At 41.0% G+C, this 21,431-nt stretch overlaps 1 protein-coding gene and 1 long non-coding RNA gene across 2 annotated transcripts in view; one reads left to right on the forward strand and one right to left on the reverse strand.

Annotated features, from left to right (window-relative positions):
• Positions 1-3,084: 3,084 nt before the first annotated feature.
• On the reverse strand, positions 3,085-18,782 carry LOC116791975. The gene is made up of 3 exons (XR_004358920.1): positions 17,919-18,782; positions 7,532-7,671; positions 3,085-5,292 (listed from the first exon to the last, which is right to left on the reverse strand). It is a non-coding gene; the product is annotated as an uncharacterized LOC116791975 (long non-coding RNA).
• ATP11B (ATPase phospholipid transporting 11B (putative)) overlaps positions 17,474-21,431 on the forward strand; it is a 64,976-nt gene continuing 61,018 nt past the window's right edge. The window contains 1 exon segment of the mRNA XM_032698508.1: positions 17,474-17,645. Coding sequence (XP_032554399.1) covers positions 17,619-17,645 — 27 coding nt within the window. The 5' untranslated portion in view covers positions 17,474-17,618.

Below are 21,431 nucleotides of genomic sequence, written 5' to 3' on the forward strand. Positions count from 1 at the left end.
AGGTTTGCAAAGAAGTGGCTGCCTGAAGTTCTTACCATGTGGCAAACAGCCTTTTTTTTTTTCCCAGTTCCATTCTTGGAACTGGCTGAAGTTGTCTAGAGATAGGTTTGTTGTTGTTTTTTTTTTAACAGAACTTGGCCTGTTGCAGATCCCCATATGAAAAGTCACAGCAAAAATTTTAGCATGGAAAATTTGGCCTTACTCCTTTAAACAATTTGTTTAGGCCACAGTTTTCAAATCCAACTGCCCAGACTCAGCTCTCTAACATATGTCCTTTGAAGCCATCTGCAAGGACATCAGAAGCAATTGCCCATGTGTTGACATGGTCTTCCTGACAGGATACATCACACATGTCAAGCAGGGCATGAGCCCCTAAGTCAGAGGCTCCAGTTCATGCTGCCATACCAATGTAGGCAATCTAAATTGATGATTTCATTAGGATCAACAGAGGAAACAATAGAGCTTGAAGTTGAGCATCTACTTGAAGCTATGCACAATACCAAACTGGTACCTTAAGTCTGCACTGAGGCCTCTTAACATAAAGCTGAGTGCCTTGGCAAGCTTATGTCCACCTTAATAATAAATCCTGGTGACACAACCCCTTTAAGAAGAACAGTAAGAACTGAAGCCTCCTTAGTGGAAGCAATCTGCTTTTTTATGTTTCAGTGCAGCCAGAATACTTGGAAGATCCTTCTATCTTATTCTGTGCTCTCTCTCATTATCAGTTTTTCTAAAAGCAGTATGGTTCAGTCAATATTCTTTTTACTAGCTTGTTCCTTTATCTGGCTAGTCATTTTAAGAGCCATCCACTTGCCTAGGGAAGTCTGTGTGTTTTGATTTTATTTTTATTTTGAATGACTGCAGTCATCTGGCTGTTTATGTGAATGATTAAAGTCTTTAAAAGCCCTGATGGATTTTTTTATTCCCTTGCTTCCATTCTATTCCAGACTTCTGCAAACACAGACAAATATATGTTGTTTTTAAAAGAAAAGGCTGTTAACAAACAGTAAATAAACTAAACTCAACTGGACTTCTATTAGAATGGCAGACTAATGAGCCGAGTAATTTGAGTGGTATAAATAAGGAATGGCCAGAAGCGAGGGAGGCTGTAAGAAAGTCTATTGTAATACAAGACTGGGTTCACTGAAGCCTTTCAGCAGAGTGATTATTTTATAAAGAGCCTTATAAGCCAAGGTCTTAGGCTTGATCCTGCTCGTACCTCTGTATTGCTGACAACAGGGTAACAGCATTAGTGGGATCTGGTTTTCTTGAGTTCCAGTAGAACTGGAGGGGACTGTGGTCTCACTGATGATCCAATATGATGCATTTGATATGTGTACATATATCAGTTTTGAAGAGCTTACTAACAGATTTTGGAGCATCACAGTATAGGAAATAAATAGGCACAGGCACTGGACATGACACTAAGGTGCAGTAATAGAAGAGCAGGACACTTTAGGGATCATCTGTTATTTGAAAAAATGAGTGGATCTCATTCCACAGCACCAAGGCTTTTACAGAAATATTCCTCAACAGAGAAATGTTTCTATGAAATCAGCTTTCAGAACTGGTTTATGGATACCTTTAAGACAGCATCTTCCTTGCAGAAATTCTGCCAAGGTGTGGATATAGCCAGGACTTCTATTTGTATAGGTTGAGCTGAAGATGTGCTGGTAAAGAGTAATCCCTGCTATTCCCACATGAGCTCTTCCTTAGACAATATTAAACATTTTTCCCAGTATACTGGTGCCAACAAGTGGCATAGGATATCATAACTACTTTTCACTCCTGTCTCATACTTTCCTGACTATGATTCTTTGACTGTGCTTACTTATGGCTCTGTTGAAAGAAGACAATGTAAATCAGAGAGTTTTAGTTGTTCTGTTGTTCCATTCGGTATTCAGGTTTTAAATTATTATAAGCTCATACCTATAAAAGTGTCCTTGTTTCCATTACCTGTGTTTGGCTTCCAGGATACATACTGAAGTTTATAGATATTGTGCAACCTACAGATGCTTTATGGAAGAACTATGTCCTCCATAGGCTTTGAAACTGCGACTGTATTTGAGTGGAGGTCGTGTTCAGGGACCAGAAACAAAGAACAGGCTGAGCAAATGCAGTTTCTTGTGACCATAACGGCTGGAATTTTAAAGGCATTCAAAAATGGCTGGAAGAGAGTCCTGAGTTATTTCAGGCACTTCAGAGTAAATGATCATGCCCTATTTGTACAGTCTATGATGTGACAGGAACAGAGATTCATCACCTCAGTCCCGAGGTGTTGGCTGATGCCATTAATATTTATATTAGCTTTTCAGGGTGCCAGGAATCACTCAGTGCTCCTGAGAATGGTCCTCAGAGAAGGACCACTGAATGGCAAACTATGTCTCTTTGGGTTTTGCATTCCCCAAAGCTGAATGTTGTGTCATCCTCTTCTACTTAGATGCTGAGTGGCACTAAGCAGTGATCTCTGCTGCACACAGGGAGTGGCTTGTCCTCCTGTGACATTTCTGAGTTCTTAGAAATTACCAGAGAGCTCTTGGGACCCTGCTGGGGCAAGCAAACAGACATCAACACTTTTACAAAAATGCATGTGACTGGCACTGTGCTTTAAACTGAAAAAAATCTTCTTGCCATATCATTCAGGTATGTGTAGCAAGGATCTGAAAATGTAGCTTGAAAAATGCAGATAAAGCTGATTAGTCCAGCTCATAGCACAGTATTGGTAAAGCACAAATATTTCTGACCACTTTTCTCTGGACTGGTTCAGCTTGCTTTTGATTATATTTTGAATTTCCGTCATCTTGAATTTTTCCCTGTAGCAGGTGCAGATGAGTATAAGAACTGAAGCAGAGAGCAGCAGTGTGCTGCTTGGGGAAATGGCAAGTGACTCTATAATTTACTCAGTGGTGTGTTTCTACTTATAATTATTGCTAATTCAAAAAAAATCAGTGCAAATTGCATGACAGCACTGTGTAAGACGAGTGCAGAGATAAAACATGAACACAACCCGTGCCTTGTAGGCTGACAAATGAAGTGTAAAGTGCTATTGTTTGTTTACTGACTGCCTGAGCATGAGATGAACGATTATCTCTGCCTCGAGAGGTAGCCCAAGGTTTCTCGTGGTATCAATCTTCCTGTTTGTGATTCATTTGTGCAAACAGTAGAAAGCTGAGCATGCAACTGTGAAGGCAATTACTCAATTACTTCTCTGCCCCTTAAAAATTCTGTTGCTTCTCCATTTCCTTTTGAAACTCAGGGTTGCACCGGAGCGAGCCAGGGAGGGTGAGCCCCACTCCAACCTGGACATGACAGGGTAGCTCCAGAGTCACAGTTGTGCCTGTAAAACCTCTCCACTGTGAACTGCTGCTTCCCAGCAGCAAGGTGTTTCTAACGAGCTCACATGCAGTAGGAGGAGAAGCCGGATCCACCAAGGTACACCCAAGGCTGCTGAGGTGTGGGAGCAACCTGTCGTCCCTCCCTGGAAGAGGTTGCACTTATGTTGGTGTCAGGAGACTGTTGGACAGGGTTGGTTTTAGGGTGTGACATCCTTGTTGTGCTTCCTGTGCGGAGGCTCGAGGAAGCTGCAGGGGTGAGGGTTCACCCAGCTCACACTGCAGCTGCAACAGCAGGATGTGCCTGACATAGGTGCAGTCCTGGGCCTGCTCTGTATTCTCTATACTGGCCCAGCTAACAGCAAACTCAGTGGGGAAGCTGGTCTGGGCAGCAAAAAAATAAATAAATAAGACAGTCAAGTGCGAGCCTGATAGGTGTTTGAGTCCTCTTCCAGTGTAAGATGAGAGCAGAGCACCAGCGACTCAGGGAAGCTCCTGCCATCCTTCCCTGCTGCAAAACCATCACCTTGTGCTTGTCCCAGAGGGTCCAGCTCACAGCACCTCAACTGGGTACTTTGGGAAGCTTGTCTCCCTCTCTCTCTCTCTCTTTGTCTGTCTCTCCCTATACTGTGCAGAATCCCAAAGAGTATTTCATCTCTGAACTGCTGTGGTGTGAGGTCTCTGCAAAACCCCCTCAGCAGCATTCACCACACAGCAGCTTGAAATCCCTGGTCTTGCCAGGACGTGCCAGGTAACATTACTGTTTTCCCACACCAAGCATTTAAATGTTGTTTTGCCTTCACATGTGCTTCTTTCTGGTTTTGATCTATAAATACTTCATTCACTCCTCTTCTGGCCATCTGACTGCCCACAAAGCACTACTCGTCTGCAAGCCAAGCTGGAGGACTAAACTGGAAAATAAAAAACGCTCCCAGTGAAAATTGTGGAAAGCCTAATCTTTTTAGTGGAGTAACACAAAGGCGAAGCAGTGACTAGACAGTAGTTTGTAAATATTTACATATTAAGATATCTGATAATAATGGACTCTGAAATCTGGGCTGCTTCTTGTTTGAAGTCATTAAGTAAATAATAGATTTTTTTTTCTTTTTTAAGACTAAAAATACCTACTTTCACCAAAAAGTAGGATCTGCATATGGCACATACTGAGTGAAACTCCCTGGCCTGTGACAGGAGAAAGTTTAGACTAGTAGGTCTGACTGGTCTGTGAAGCTACATTATCATCAACCACTAGAAAAAATGCTTTAAAAGTAACTCTGTAGTTCCTTATCAGCTCTTGAAGACAGCTTTAAAAAATGAACAGTGGGAATATAATGAAAACAACACTGTGATGAGACACAAAACCCTAATCTCCCAACTCACCAGGCTATTGAAGACCCTAAAGAGAAACTGAATCACTTCTTGGTGTATGAGAAGTACCTCAGAAAAGCACCTCTGTGTAGCAGATCTGCTCACTGAGGCAAATAAAACACAAATGACTTAAAAATCTATTCTGTAACATCTATGTCAAGTATTGTTAACTTTTGCCAGAACCATCTTTCCTGTAATGGCAGTGTTGGAAGGATGGGGACTAGTTGTCCCTCAGGAAATGCACTGTTGGTACAGCCAACTCACAGCTCTATGGACTAATCATGAACAAAAAATGCAAACAAACAGAAATCATTATTTGACCATACTGGCTTTTCTCCTGGAACTCAGTTTGGGTGCTAAAATAATGTGCACCCCACTAACTTTGCTCCTGAATTTTCCTGGTTTGCCCAGTCCTTGTTTGTGTAGCCAAGGGCCTACAGGAGCATCACTGGTGCCTGATGATGATGAAAGAGGTTAATTTCCATGAATCTGTTGGAACTGATCTTTCAGATGATTGACTCTCCCTGTCCACACATCATTTCCTTCCTTTCTTCTCTCCAGTTCAAACACTGTTGACCAGCTTTTGTTAAAACTGAAAAAAAAAAAAAAGAAAAGAAAAAAAAGATAAATTATTCTGCAGGAAATAGAGATCTTTGAGGGAGTTTTTTTACACTTAACTCAGCAGTATCATTACATTGCTAGCAGAGTGGAAGTATATACAGTAGAGGCTGCTGCCTCAGCTATCTGATCTTATATAGTACAGTCTATCCGTGTACCAATTTGTAACATGCCCAAAGCCAAAGCCTTGTGAAAGCATCCCCATGTGTAGAATTACATTTGTGTCATATTTATTTAATGACAGATCTGCTAATACAGCACCTGCTCAACAGAGTTGCAAACTACATTGAAATCAATCACTGTATGCAAACTGCCTTTAGCAAATGGGATAGGTTATCTGCCCAGTTTAACTATGTGTGTTCATCTTTTTTAACACAGCTATTAATCTGGACTGCAAGACTTTTTAGACACAGATTAAATGTTTTTCAGTTTCTACTGTGTTTAACTAAACAAAAACTGGTGCTCTTGCTAGAGTTGAAATGAAGCTGCTGGAAGTCAGTGGGTGTCAAGAGTCAGGGCCTCTGCATAATTAGGGAGAAAATTCAATATCCAGCCAAAGCTCTCGCTAAAGCCTGAGTTTCTTCTAAGTCTTTGTGTGCATGTCCTTGGAGATGCATTTAGAGATGTTTGAGCTTGAAAAGGCCATGTTGGGGTTACCACTTTCTGGAGGTGCCTTTCTGGGGTTCTTGTGGCTGCAATGAAGTACCATGGGCTCTGACCTGCTGTCAGACTGGGGCACGTTCTGCTCGCCCTCCACATCAGATATGTCTCAGAGAGGGAAAATCCCTTTCCACTGTGCTATGTTGACCTAAAGCCCAAGGGCCTCATCCTCATTCCATTTACATCCCCGTCGTAACTCCACTGTTACTTACCTAGACTTCTTCCTGGAGGACTACCACTTCTAAATGCCTCCAAAAGACAAAAATAAACATTTGTCTCTATACATTTCAACAGAGTTTCCTTGCTTTGGAAAACTGTTTTATTTAATTTGTGTTTTTAATGCTCACTTGGAAGCTGGAAGTACTTGAGCTATAAAAGGAGCTTTGTGTACTTGATGCAGCTGACTTCATTTCCATCATGAAAAATATATTAATCATCAGCTGCAGCAATATGTCTTGAATGTTTCTGATTAAAGTGTCCCCCAGAAAGATGATCTAAAAGTTGAGGTAACCAAAAGAAATCTGATTGGGCTTTTCTTAAGGCACTGGTATGAATTATAACATAAACAATATTATATTAACTAAATATTACATTTTGATTAATGATTAGTGATTCAGTAAATAAATTAATGATTCTGTATACTATCAAAGACTGACAAGGGCTTAATTCTGGCCATCACTGAAGGGATAGCCAGAATCCTTCCATGATTAATATAATTGTCTTTTATTCATGGTTTTGGATGAAAAATACAGTGGGTATAAAAACTGACAGTGTTTCTTTAGCTTCAGAGGCAACTTTCACATTGGTGTTACAGGCCCTCACTGCCATAAATCAAACAAGATGGTGCATCAGCTCCTTTCCATACACACTTCTTGCTTTCTGGTTAAAAGACTATTTTTCAGACCTGCCATGACAGAAATCCTTACCCACTCAAATATTGGAGAGCTTTTCTATAGCAGGAGATACCAACAGAAAAACTGTTTCTCAGCTGTATGTGTGCCATCATTGTCACTATAAAGGGCACTGGCAACTGAAAAATATCTGACAAATTGACAGCTTGACAGCGTCCCGAGATGGTGAATTAATCCACCTTGGCAGAGGGCTGTTGATGAATATTTAAATAGGTTAATAGTCAACATCAGAACGCTGAAACCAAATACAGGCTGGCAGCAGAAAGGAACAGGTAAATCTGATATCTAAATTATACTGTTAGTACTGTGCTTCAACCTCAGAATGAAAATTAGATCCTCAAATCTGAAATAAAAGAGTTAATACTCTTTCTTTACAGATATTTCTCTGAGTAACCACCTTTTCTTCAAAAGAAGGTGCTTGTTTCCTTTAATTTATGTGTGCCTTCACACAGGCAAATCCCCAGTTCCTTATTCAGCTCAAAGACACACACATTCAAATAGGAAGTTGGGTAAGTTTGAGAAAGAAAAATATATTAAGAATAAGTAAATCCTGTCTGGGTTGGTGTTGATAAATTTTGAACATATCCATGAGTCCCTCAGTTTTTCTGGTCTTTCTCCCAAAACTTGATGAGAAATACTTACTAGTTTGACCACGTATAACAGACAGGCAGACAGACAGACAGACAGACGGGAACACATCTCTTTGGGGTGGCTTTCACAGTGGTTTTATAGACAAGATCTGTAGTCCTGAGGACACCATCAGCCCAACACCAGAGCTGGAACTGCAATAAAATGAGGAGTGGAAAAGGAACATAAGGAAGTGCTGCAATGATGTAGACGCTCTAACCTCAGCTGTTCACTGCTGTACTTTCTGGGTCACCTGCAGTATCTTTTTGGCAATATGCAGAAGGGCAAACTCAGCTGGCACTGCATACATTTACCTTGCAGAATATCATTAAAAATGTACAAGTTGGACCATGCACTTTGCCCCTATCACTTTCGGGTACTTGCGGGTGGCATTTCTCCAAAGGGCTAATGCAGTTCGATAACAATTGTTTGTGCCATCTGTGGGCTCTGTAATGAATTCTTTGACTAACCCAGAATCCTGTTTGGCTCCAGAAGGGCTCCAGGGCAGCCATGCAAGTCAGGTGCACTGGAAACTATCTATTTTCTAAGGATAACTCAAATCCATGTTAATAATGAGAGCTAGTGCTGGTGAAATCCATTTTCATTGTGCAAATTGAAGACTGCTTCTCATGGGAATCTGTCCTGGGTCCAATACTGATCAGCATTTTTATTAAGTATTTGGATTAGGGAATACTGTGTTATTATATTTGCAGATGATAACAACCTGGGAGGAACTTTGAAGGAGAGAAGCCGAATTCAAAACAGTCTTGGTAAAATAGATAAATAGCTTGGGTGGTGCTAAAAAAAAACAGTCAATGAAAAAATAGGAATTACTTAAGAATAATTGCATGAACATTAAATATAAAGTGACTGATTTGGCCTGCCAGAAAAAAAAGCATGCATTTGCCAGGAGTCAACAGTGTAATAGCTATAGGGGAAAAACACACCATATCTTGTTATGGGTTATACAAATACATGTGAGATAAATGAAATTATTTTTCCACTGCGTGCAGCACAGATAAGGCCTCAGTTAAAGTACCAGCTCTGTTTGGTACTTGTCAATTCAGAAAGGAGTTGGCCAACTGGATAAAGTCCAGATGAGAGCAACAAAAATAACCATGGATTTCATCAGAAAAACTTAAGGAAACTGGGTGTTCTGCAGGTTAAAGAAGGACTATTTTCAGATAGTACAAAGGTACTGCTCACTATTGTTCCTCATATTTGGGCCAGGATAAGAAGCAAAAAAATTTACCTTCTGGTGAAGCAGATCTAGGTTAGAAGTTCAGAAGAATGTAATGCTTTGGGGAATATTGAGGGTTTGTAATTGATTTTTAGGAGCAGCTGGATGACCAGGATTGGCTGGTGCAGCAGGCCTTGGGCAGCAGTGTGGAGCTGGAAAACTGCTGCCCATTTTATTTTCTAGAAAACAGTTGCTTAACTCACAACTGATGTCAGTGATACTGAAGTATTTGAATATATTTTTTTGTGGAAGAAGCAAAACTGGGGATAAGCAAAACAGAAGGAAATATATTAACTTAAAAAACATGAAATGCTGTTGTTTTGCTTGCAATGGCTCGTCATCAAATAACATAAATACTATATGCTGAGCTGTTCTCTTACATTTTAGCAGGTATGGTAGTACCTGCCATGGAACCTGTAAATTATCCAGTGGCTAGTAAATTCATCAGTCAAGAAACTTTACTATTAACTATAATCTCAGATTTGAAGTCTTCATATAATTAATACAAGCAATCATGTCACTACCATTATCATTGTGATGTTTATATCCCTGGTTGTGAAAGAAGCATGAGTTGTGTAGAATGCAATAGCAGTAATTAAACTGATCAATGTAACTGGAAAAGAAGACAGACACCTGAGATCTTATTTCCATTGACAGGCACTAAGGTTTGGACTGCATGTGTTCTTTTAGCCTCTGACCAGATAATATTGCCAATTGTGTCACTAAAGGTTAGTTATGCAAAGCAAAACTTAGGTAATCTGTGTGGCTAACACACACAAAAAAAGTTACTATAAATATAAATTTCAATTTGTAAATACATTTACAGTGATTGTGTTGGGTTTTGTCTAGATATATATTTTAACAAATAAATTCATGGGAAGTATGACAATAAAAAAAAATAAAATTGGAGAATATTTTTAGATCTCATTCACCAATTTATAAATGTGAATTTTCTCTGCTTAAGAATGATTTCTCTTTTAGCAAGCAAGAAATAGAAAGAATAATATGTCAAATGTGAAATAGCTCATTCTTTCAGTACTTCCCAAGAATAACTTCAGTAAGATCTACAGAGGAGGGATAAACCTCCAGTGGCCTAGCATTGTTCTCACTCCAGTCAATGAAAAGCCTGCTATTTATTTCAGCTGGACGATCTCACAGCTATTTTAGCAATTAGGTTCACATAAAGAATTAATTACATAAAATTATAAGTAATTTGTAGACAAATACAAAGAAATTAAATTAACTGGATAAATTATATGCTATGAACCACTCAGCTGTAATAGTTATCTTTTGCTAATGTGCACCATTAGAAATATTCCAAATAAAAGATACAGTTCAATAAAAGTGATTTAGAAAAAAAAATAATTATAATTGTAGTAAGATTATTTAATTGATACGGGGATTACCTTAAAAAGTTTTTGATGAATTTGTTAAGCCAGTAAATTCCAAAACATCTCCTGGAAAAGTATCACAAAACAAAATCACTAGCACTCCCTCCCTTGTTTTTCTGAGCCTAGCATTTAAATCTGCACTGGATACTGTCCCTCCTGGCCATTTTTCATGGAGCCTGTGAAACAATTTCATATTATACCAGTGGCACAAATCCTAGAGTAAAATCAGAAACAGGGTTAGGTTGCCCACAGGGAATTTAGTGTTCCAAAGCTAGAACTGATTTATTACCAACTGGTTTGTTAATAGCTGTCTTTGATATCTTCTGGCTGCTTTGAATTATGCATTGTTGACATACCCTCGTCCAACTTTTACTGATATTAATAACAAAGTGAAAACAATAGACATTCAACTAAGGACAGAGTTAAAAAATATTTAAACACCTCTAGATTTCTTCTAATAGGTGCTTCAGCAGGGTGAGGCTGAACATGTTACAGCAATAGCATCAGTAAAGGACCTTTGCTGTGATCAAATATACAGTATAGGAAGCTGGTAGAAGGCTTCTCATTCCATTAGAACCATTACCAACTAAAAATATATGCTTTCAGAACAAGACAGGAGATTGGGAAACAAAAAATAAAAATATGCGAGGAAATCACAAAATATGGGAGATTTATAGATTTACAGCTGCAGCAGGCCTAGATGGAGAAAGTGAGACAGCAGAAAAGGGATTAGGATTAGGATTGCTTATGCACTTATATAACGTTTGTTCTAAATTTGATTACAGTACTCAGTAAAATGAGAACTCAGTATTCATCATGCACAGCAAAAAACTTCACGTCAGCATCATCATTTACATTTGCAAAAATAATTACGAATCATTTGTAAAATGCTTCAATTATGTTAATCAGCCAATGTTTTGCTACACTTTGAAGACATAAAGCATTGTAGGAACTTCAGACAGAGCAGCCATATGTTTGTTTGTCTTATATGGCTGCAGGAACATCATCTGTCATGTTCACAGCTACTTTTTTTTTTGTCTGCAGAGACCACAGACATCCCTGCATGGTAGATTATCGCACCCTACTTCTAGAATAGTAGGCCACAAAGGGATTTTTAAAAAATAATAAATATATACACACACATTCTCAGATTTTGGAGTATCCAGCTTCAGATTTATAAAGCTTGAGTTTAAGTGCTAAACACTTCCTATGGTTTTATTCATTCTATAATGAAGTTTGACTCTGTAATTATAGGCAGGTTTTCAAAACCCTGAGCCTACATGACTTTTCTTGAAGCTTAGCCAGAAGTGAAATGGGAAGCTGTTGTGGAATCAGTGGTACCATGATTTGTCATTAGATTTTACTTATACTCTGCCTATATGATACACAACTTGTCCTGTTTCAGGAACTGCTTGGAGCCAGCACAGCATTGCTGGTGGACACACCTACACAGGAGATTTGCCTGGATATAAGGAGTGGGTTATAAACCCACATGTTAACACGTGGTTTAGGTAGGAAAGATGGTGGTTAAAGAAAAGCAGGTGGAAAGATAGGTCCCATCATAAATACCAGCCAGAGATGTGATTAATTTACAGTTTCTGAAGTGCCAAAACTTTACTCTAAACATTGTGTTGGAAGGAAGAAGTGTTTTTGCCAGCTTATTCTGTTTGGTAAATGCTTTTGCTTAACCCTTTTGCTGTATAAAATGCATCTCTGTTAGCAAAAATTGCTTTTACAGCTATACTAATGAACAGCCTCACCAGTGTTGCGTAAATGCAAGCTAATGATTTTGTCTTGATCGGTGAGACCTTCTCCTTCCCGCTGATACATCTGAAACCTGTGCTCATGGCCAACATTGGCAAAGATTTTCTAGTTTGTCCTTTACAGCCCAAGGTGGCTGTATCAGTTTTAGATGAGGCACTGAAATTTTCTTCACCTCTCCAAAGTGTCTGTCTTGCCCCTCAAAACTGTCTCTGCCCTGTTTCTCGAGGCATTTGTGTAACCCAGACAGGCCAAAGCCATGTCCACCAGTTCAATCTCTCACACTATTGAAAAAGGGGCACACTCACTGATACTGGGTAATACCCAGCAGTTAATACTGATGCACATACTAAAATGGTGGGGACTATTTCCTTCCCAATTTAGGAGTGCTGAATTAAGGCTCTCCTAAATTCTTTTGCCTTTACTAGTGAGGGAGGAGCCTTGAAAAGGAGCTCATGTAATCACAGCTGGTTGCTGCTTGGAGAGGTAAGATCATCTGCACCCAGGTTAGGTTTTCAGCGTTCAGGCTGGCTACAACCCAGCCAACAGCACAGCAAGGAACACCTCCAGGAATATCTACCTCATAACTGGAGTGCAGTATAGGGACGTGTCAGCTGGCTTTATATGAGCTATCTCAAATACTAAAAAGCTGAAGCCTGGAAAGATAAAAAATATGTTACGTTATGTTATTTATGACAAGCTTACTTCATAACTAAATCCCACAGAGATTTACGTGACTTGTAAAGTCTGAGCCAGAAGGTGCTCTCAGAAACCCTCTATCCAATTCAGCAGTTTGTCCTCCAAGACATGGGATACTGAGGTTTTACATGAGGGTGTTTGAAATCCTGCCTCCCACTACCTGGAGAATATTCCATATCGTAGATGTTACACTAGTTTGGAATAAGCTATTAAGCCAAGAGAGAGTGTACAGCCATGAACAGAATTCCTGTGTTCCTTTCCCACAAAGTTCTCAAACTCCATTCCAAAGGAACATACCCAGGTGTGTAATTGTTTGTATTACAGTTGACATGGTAGTGTCCTAGGAGACCAGTGTCAAGGGATCTAGATGCTAGTCCCTGTGTTTATTCTCCAGGATTGAATCTTTCTTTATCCACTCCATGGTCTTAAACGAGGTGAAAGCGGGAAAAAAAAAATCCCCATAGATCCCATATATTATGAGTGTTTATTAAGAAATCCCGACATTGATTTGCATCCTTTTCTGCCTGGTACTTTTTCTAAGGTTAACCATGAAGGGATGTGTGAATGTCAATAATCACTTGGGCTTATAACTTAGAAAAGGAAATTGTTATAACAGGAAAAAATTACATTTTATAAGGATATCCAAGTTTATAACATAGAGAAATGATGTCAGTGTCCAGGATATAATAGCAATTAACTGATTATCTTAACACATTTCCTCACTAAACCTTTGTTTTGCACTTTCCATCAAGACAGGACCATTGAAGACTTTCCAAACTTTATGAGCTATGGATTCAAAAATTCATCTCTTCCCTTTAAAAAAACAGAAGAAAGGAAAAAAGGGGCATGAGCAAACAGGGTTTTATTCTTCATCCTGGTCATACTCAGCTTTATCAAGATAAGGGATGGCTTTTCAAGATTTCCTCTTTCGTCTAATCATGGACAGTTTCCCTGGGGAAAAAGAAAACAAAACAGTTCTAGAGAAAGCCACAAGCCAAACTTTGTGGCCTACAGGTAACACGTAATTAAAAAGTTAACAGTGGGGCTGAAAGGGACGATGAACTATAATGTCTTCCACAGCTTGCTGTTATCCTGGGGCCTTGCAAACTGGGTTGCACTGATCTTGACTTGCATTTAGCAGGCCAGGCTATTCCACACTGCCAGGAGATGAGGTAAGTGTAGAGCATCTTTTCATGCAGTGTGGTGCAGTGCAAAGTCTTGTGTGTGTGTGAAGGGGACTGACAGGTTTGACCTTCCGTGTGCCACATGGAGCCCCTCACCTGGCACTCTCAGATCCAGCTCTATTGGGCTGAATGTGTTGGGTAGAAGTTGAAGCTCTACACTGCAAACAAAGCTCTCAAGTGAAAAGAAAAACACAGTAATGGAAAGGTGAGGTTTTACATCAGGATCCAGGTTTTAGCAATTGAGAGAAAGGGTAAGAAGAAATAACAAAATAATGCATTATTGTGGAGATCCAGTAAGTGTCTTGGAAATGTCACCTTGTGCATTCTGCAATTTAATCTGATCCTGTTTCTTGCAGGGCACAAAAAAAGGAGTGACAAACTGCACACAAGGTTTTCCTTTAAAAAGTTCAGTTCATTTTCTAATGCTTTTACTTTTTCCCTGAAGACTGGTTGCTCTAGGTAAGAATTCCCATGTGTCTTTAGATGAAGGGCCTTGTGACTGAAAATCAGCCACTTATTATCTATATATAATGCTTCAGCCAGTAAATGAATGCTTGTGGAAACATGCCTCGAAGAAACCCTGTGTCTCTTAGGCAGCTTTTTGTCTCTATGGATTAGAAAGAAAACAGGCATTTTTATAGTACACATTTTTAATTAGCACCATAGTTATGTAAGTAAATAATGAGTAGATTAAAATACTCATTTAAAGAAATTACATTTAATTAAAACCAGAATAATGACTGAGATGAATTCTCCATCAGGAAGATGGAGTATTGCTGCTCTGTGCTACACAAACCTCCATCCCTGCTCCGCACCTCTTAGGCTTTGCTGTTTTTCTGTTTGGCCCCAAAGGACAGAGGTGCTTTTCAGCTGCAGCACAAGACCTGGGCTGCCCCAATGTCAGAGCACCAGAGCACACCATCCCCTTTGATATCAGGTGCCTCGTTTGCACTGCAGCAGTAACCTGGGAACCTGGGATGGGGCTGGTTCCCCGAGGGATGTGATAGGTGAAAGGGTTCAGCTACCAAGCACTTCAGAGTTTCAAAGGCAGAAATGCTGGGGGCAGCTCACCCTCTGGCATCAGTGCTGCACTTCCATCTCATCTCATCTTGTACTAAATGTGGTCACACAGCACGACAGCACTTCACCAGCTCCTGCTGAAGAATTGCCCCAAAACACCGTTCAAGAATAATGGAAATGCGTGAATGTCTTGCACAGGAACAAGCTCAGGGAGTGACATCAGCACTCCCAATGTCAATTTGACGGCTGCATGTTCAGGCAATGATTCTGTGGTTACCAATGCTTAATTTTATAAACCTAAAAGTAGCACTATTGATTACATAAGAATTACTCACGCACATCTAATTAAAAGCTTGCTGGACCTAACATTTAAGTGTGTGTTTTTATGTTTGTGTACACAGTTTTGTATCAGACAACATTTACATCCTGATCTTGCTAAACAAACATCTGAAATCATTGCTCTCATAGATACTTAACCGGGAAGATTGGAGTCTCATCAAGAGAGCCTTAGTGATGGGTTAAACCTAATCTTCATATCAGAAGGTGACTTTTTCTTCAGCAGTTGTGCTTTTTTTCTGTATAAGCTAGCTGTGTGAATGCAGGTGAGGCTTCAGGGCAGTATTTTAAAGTGGGATCTCTGATGTGGGAATCTTAATTCTTAATACAGTTGACCTTTGATTTGAGAAGTGCTGGAGTGTTACTGTCTAATCAATATCTGGCTTGAATGCTCTGCTTCAATTTTCTCCTCTGAAAACTATTTATCTCTCAAGGGTGAGATGCAACTTCATAAATGTCTAGCGTGAGCTTTTGGACAATTTAAAAGGTGCAAGGTTCTACTGGGCAGGATGCTTGGAAAGGATGTTATTCTGGTGGAAATCTGCTGCTGCAAATTTCTTGCATGCAGCAAAATATCATCCTATCAATATACTTTCATTCACTAAGATACATACTTCTTAAAGGTAAAAATATGAACTGCAGGGTTCAAATCACTTCCAAATTGCTTCCAAGTTTTGTCTGGTGAAACGGTATCATTACAGCAATGTGGAACAGAAAGCGCAAAGCAGCTTTATGTAACACAACTGCAAGCCGTGGAAACAGAGCCTTGCAGAAAGTGCAACTCGAATTTGACATGGACAGAGTGACAAATATATTTGCACTTCAGAGAAATGGCATACAAATTTTAGTGTGTAGTGGTCAGGACCCTGTTCTACATCTGATGATAAAGAAGGAGCATGAATATTGAGTGTATCAGTTAAGCTTCTGGCTTAAGGCCACTCTCCAGGCAACGTGCCATAGCTATGAAATCACTGTTATTTTCGACTTCACATTAGATGAATAGGGTAGTGCAAGCTGTTTGTATCAAATGCTAGGCATTATTTCAAAACATTTAAATACATCAAAGCTGAGTTTCAGAGTTTTGTTAACATTAGCTTTCCAAAGTGCCTGATAAAAATAGTTTTATTCCCCTCTGTTTTAACATTATTTTTCTAATTAAATGCAGATGCTTAAACCATCAGCATTCACCACAAGATTTAGTTGTTCAGACATTATATCATCTATTTTAATCCTGAATTATGTTCTAAATTTTTAACTGATCACTAAACACTATGGCAGATACGATTATGACTCGTTGCTGTATATCATAATTCCCTGGGAACAAATGGGAACAGCAGGAACAGTGCTCTTCATACACAAAAACACTTCTCTTTAAGTCAGTGTCAAAGTCGTCATGGGCTTCACGGAGAACTACATTTGGTCACAAATGCTCAGGTCTTTACTGCTTAAAATAATCTCCTTTGGCTCTTAGTCACACAGGTCCAAAAGCTGCAGACTAGTATCGGTGTGTTGCAAGTGTTTGGTGCTGAACAGAGTTTTGTTTTCTTAAGCAGGAGCTGTTTTCAGAGCAAAATCACAGAATCACAGAATTGTGATCATCTAATCCAACCCCCCCGGCCAAGACAGAATCACCCGGAGCAGGTGACACACAAATGCATCCAGCTGGGAAGACTTCTCCCAGTGGAAGATTTCAAAGAAATCACTGCCCGACAACACGTTTCAACACCGAATTTTAACCAAGCAGTTCATGACAATTCTGCCAGCAGCAGGGAGAGAGCAGGGCGCCAGATCCTCCCAGCACCTGTTCCTTGCCTTGGGATACCCAGACACTGTGCACTTGTGTTTAACTTCAAACCAGCGGCTATTTAGCCTCTTTATTCCAACACGTGCACGCTTTGCATTTTTTACAAGAAAGCAAAGAGATAAAACAATCAAGTCGCGAAGCAGCTTCACTTCGGTAGAAAAGGGGAGTCTCAGGCGCTGAGGGCGCCGAGCCCTGACAGGGAGGTGGGATTTCGCCCAAATCCCTGCAGGAGGCTGCTGGAACTCGGGTCACTGGGGCCCACGCACTGCCCTTGCAACCCAGAAGCGGCACCTCGGGGCAGTGAAGCGATGAAGACCACCGCACCTCAGGCCCGGGTCGGACCACCACTGTCCCCCCTCCACGCTCCGTGCCACCCTCACCCCGGCCCCTCTCCCCGCCTCCCCCGCCCCGACACGTCACTTCCCGGGGCGGCCGCAGCGCCGGGACCGCCGGCTCTGAGCGGCCGCGCTGAGATGGCGGCGGCGGCGGGGCGGTGGCAGCCGCGGCTCCTCGGGGCCGCGCCGGCGGGGCTGTGCCGCTCCTGACTCGGCCCCGCGCCATGGGGAGCAGCCGCGGCGGGCGGCTCGCCTGAGGCGGCGGCGACAGCGGAGGGCGCGGCAGTGCCGAGGGAGCCCCGCCGCGGGGGCCGCGACCCGCGCCGCCGGGGATGCTGCGCTGGGTCCGGCAGCAGCTGGTAGGTGCCTCCCCCCCGGACTCCCCGGCCCGGCGGAGCCCCAGCTCGGCCGCGGGCCGCGGGGTCGGGGAGCGGGGCCGGGGGGCGGGAGGGAGGGGAGTCCTTCCCCCCGCAGGGGCTACACTTGCATCGTTGTTGTCATTTTTAAAATCATTACTTTTATATTTTTATTTTTATCGGAGGTTTTGCGGTGTTTGTTTGTTTGTTTGGGGGTTTTTTGTTTCCTTTTCTCGAACCCCCCCCTTTTCACAGGGGACAGCGCCTTCCCCTTACTTGTGCCCCTCGTTGGGAAGGGCTCCCCAAAACTTCCCAGAGGAATGACGGTGCCTTTATTCCCTGGGCCGGCACTTCAGAGATTCGCAGCGTCTTCCTCCTTCCCGTTGCGAAATCTTTTCAAGGCTCTTTAACCCGACGTGCTTTCATCTCGTTTATTTCCCGGTCCTTGAGAGCTTTGCAGCCGCTCTGTGCGTGCAGAGGCTTTGGAAGTGACGAGAAATGGAAAGAAAACGTCCGTGAAATGCGTTTGGCGACGAAAAGCACTTGGAAAAGGCAGCGGTGAGGGTTCCTGTCCCCCCACACAGGCACTACTTGCTGTGCAGGGTTAGAGCGAGCGAAGGAAACCAGGCGGCCGAGGCTGTGCTGCTTTAGCAGGGAAATACATCGGGTTTGACTATTTTCATTTGAAGTGTTGGCCGGTTTCCTGCCACGTCCAGCATTGTTCCTCTTGCATTTTCTCTAAAAGAGAAATTCTTTCTAAGTAATATATTTGTAAAATAACTTTTTCCACTCACTGCCATTACCTTGCATCGCAGATGTTGCCCAGGTTAGTACGAGAGCTTACATTAGTTAGGGTTTTAGATTTTAATGGTTAAAGCTTCTGTTCCACTAATGATTTGTTTAAGTTCTTGCATAACTTTTTACAAAAAAAAAAAAAAAGAATAAAAATTTTTGTGTTTTGGTTTTTTCCCCTGTTTCTTCCCTGACCTCGTTTCCCATGGCCCATAGATTTTCCCAGTTCTGTGTCTGAAGCACAGAGCTTGTGGTGATGGTCTGAGTGCCAGCTTGACAGTGCTCACTAGTTTGGTCCAATACCAAGAGTTACTGACCTGGAAATGAATTGCTCTGTTTGAGCTCTGACTGTACTCTTCTGTTACAGTCATACACACGGTTTTTAGAAGAAAGCTTGTTTGGTGTAACATAGCTGTCATTTTTTCCACTTGAAGGTGGCTTGAGGTTTGTGTTTGTGGTTTTCAAAGCAGCGTTATGCCATCTTCTATAGAGTTTAGATTAGGACTGTATCAGTGCTAGCAATGCATGTATCAAACATGGTTGCTTCTCTCCCAGGGAGTACACTGACCAGCTTTCCAGAAATCTGTTTGCCCATAATCAAAAGTAAAAGCCTCGTGTAATAAGATGAGCAATAAACCTGGCACTAGCAGGTTTTTGTGCTTCTAAAGGAGACTGATGGGAAAATGACTGTTTAAAGCTCGCACTAGTTTTGACAGGGAAGGATTAGTGTAGTAGAAAAACAGGGTAATAAAAGGTCAAGTTTCTTGAACAGACATTTAAATATGGTACTAAGGGGAAAAAAAATTACTGCAATGATACATGTTTTGTGTTTTTTGTAGATGTCACCGACTGATAATGGCTTGGTTGTTTCATAGCTCATAAGGATGAAAAGTGACCTAAAAATGGCCTGCATTTTAATTCCTAAGGACACTCAGACAATTCATCCCTCCGTGTAATGGTTGGTTTAACATAGAGCCCAACATGCATTTGATTCTTCTTGTGGCTGTGATGTTTAGGTTCTGAAAAAAAGTCAAAGGGCCGAGAACATGGGGAAAAATGCTGACAAAATAACCAGAGTGAGTGGGAAGAGTGGGGTGACAGAAATATCTGAATCAAAGGGTGCCAAAATTTATGTCTGATAGGAGAAGAGAAGAATGTGTGGGTTTGGATGCCTTTAGAGCATGCATTTGTACCTGTGCTTGATCTGGCAATGGGCTTTAAAAAAAGTGTTCTCATCCATACAGGAGGGTTGAACCAGGCAAATATGTGGGAGTGATGTAAGTGGGATGTTGTAGTAATACAAAAGAAAACCGTTGGTGTGCAGAAATGCTCAAAAAGTAGTAAGAGATTAGGGGAAGGGGGAGGGACTGATGCTTTACTGAAGGTGCTTTTAGGTAGTTATTAAGTACTCTCTATATGAAACCAGTGAGTTGTTTTGCAACTTCTTATTTGTTTAAGAGAACAGTATTTAATATACTAAGTGTCCTGAGTGTATATGGTCTTGAGAACTCGCATTTTCAAGAGTTGTAAAAGGGACATGGAAAATTAAACAGCTGATCTTAAAGTAATGAGAAGACCTGGTATGGAGTTCAGATTATTTCAGCTAAGTTTTTTAAGTCGTGATTTTTAAGTGATATGTTAAGTGATTTTGCTGTGCTTTAGTCTGTGAAGATCTATGCATGCTTCTAGACGTACAGAAAGGGATGCCCAGTCCTCTGAGAAGGGGAGACATGCTGAGAATGTAAGACTTCCTTTGTCTTTGTAGTGGTCTTACAAATCCTTAACAGTTTTCTAACTGAGGTGTTACATATTTTTTTCAGTGATTTGTTGTATATCAGGAATTGAATGACAGTAATTCTGTTGCTCAGTCTTCAGTGCCTATGTGACACGAATTGTCAGGTTGTTTGGTATCTTGGCCCTCAGTTTTTGTTTAGGAAGAATTCACACCACTCTACAGAGACAGTTTATCAGTTTTTCTTTATCTATTGCTGTCCCATTTAAATAGACTGCATAGTGATTCATTAACTTTCTAGTTAATATTAAAAAGATATAATTATCTAGTTAATAGTTGGATGTACTTAAGTTTTAGTAATGAAAAATGTAGAGAAAAGTGGAGTTACAATTCATGGCTTTGAGTAAAATACCCTGAGGCACTTCAAAGACAAGCTTTGCACAGGAAAGATGCTTGAGTTCCAACTCTGTTACCTTGAGATCTCAGAAAGGCAGGGGGCGTGTGGATTTGCTGAGAGTTGCATAACGCCACAGACACAGCCAACTCTGCTTGAAAAAAGCAAGTGGATAAACAACAGTTGATAGGAAGCATCACTAATATTCAGGAATAGCATAGTACATTTTATTTGCATTTCCAGATGCGATGGTTTAGATACCATAGCTGATCTGTGTACGGCAGAGGGGGGTTGTGGCTCCCCTGGTCACAAAATGAGAGTACAAAATGTCATTTGTAATGCTCGGTGACTTTCTGTTCCACTTCTAGTTCTGTGGGTTTGTGTCAGTGTTTGGACTGTGCTGGGGTCCTGGTGGTGCACATGGAGTGTAGGAGCTGTTGCAGTGGTATTGACAGAAAGTAATGATACCTTCAGTTGACTGGTGAGGTGGTATCCAAAAATTGTTGTAGAATACTTTTGTATGTGTGATTTTAGCTGTGTAATTTTGAACTATTAGTCCTGTCATGTGAAGAAGGGTCTCTGGTTTTTCCTTCTAGTTGCTATTATGAGGAGTTTGAGCCTTTTGATCTGTTATCTGTCATCTCAATGATGTACAAAAGATATTGCATGGAGAAAACCTAAGAGCTGCCTGCCCGGTCCCTCTTCTATAAATGACAAGTTCAAGACAAGCAAAGTTGAGCTATATTTGACAGAGGATCTTTACAATTTAAGAACCTCAGTGCTGCTGTGCACTGACAGCAACTTTTATGTGAGGTATTCGAGCAAATGCAGCTTTGTTATTTAGCTGTAAGTCAAAAATAAAAAATACAGA

This window comes from Chiroxiphia lanceolata, chromosome 10 (assembly GCF_009829145.1).
Source record: "Chiroxiphia lanceolata isolate bChiLan1 chromosome 10, bChiLan1.pri, whole genome shotgun sequence".
Classification (NCBI taxonomy): domain Eukaryota; kingdom Metazoa; phylum Chordata; class Aves; order Passeriformes; family Pipridae; genus Chiroxiphia; species Chiroxiphia lanceolata.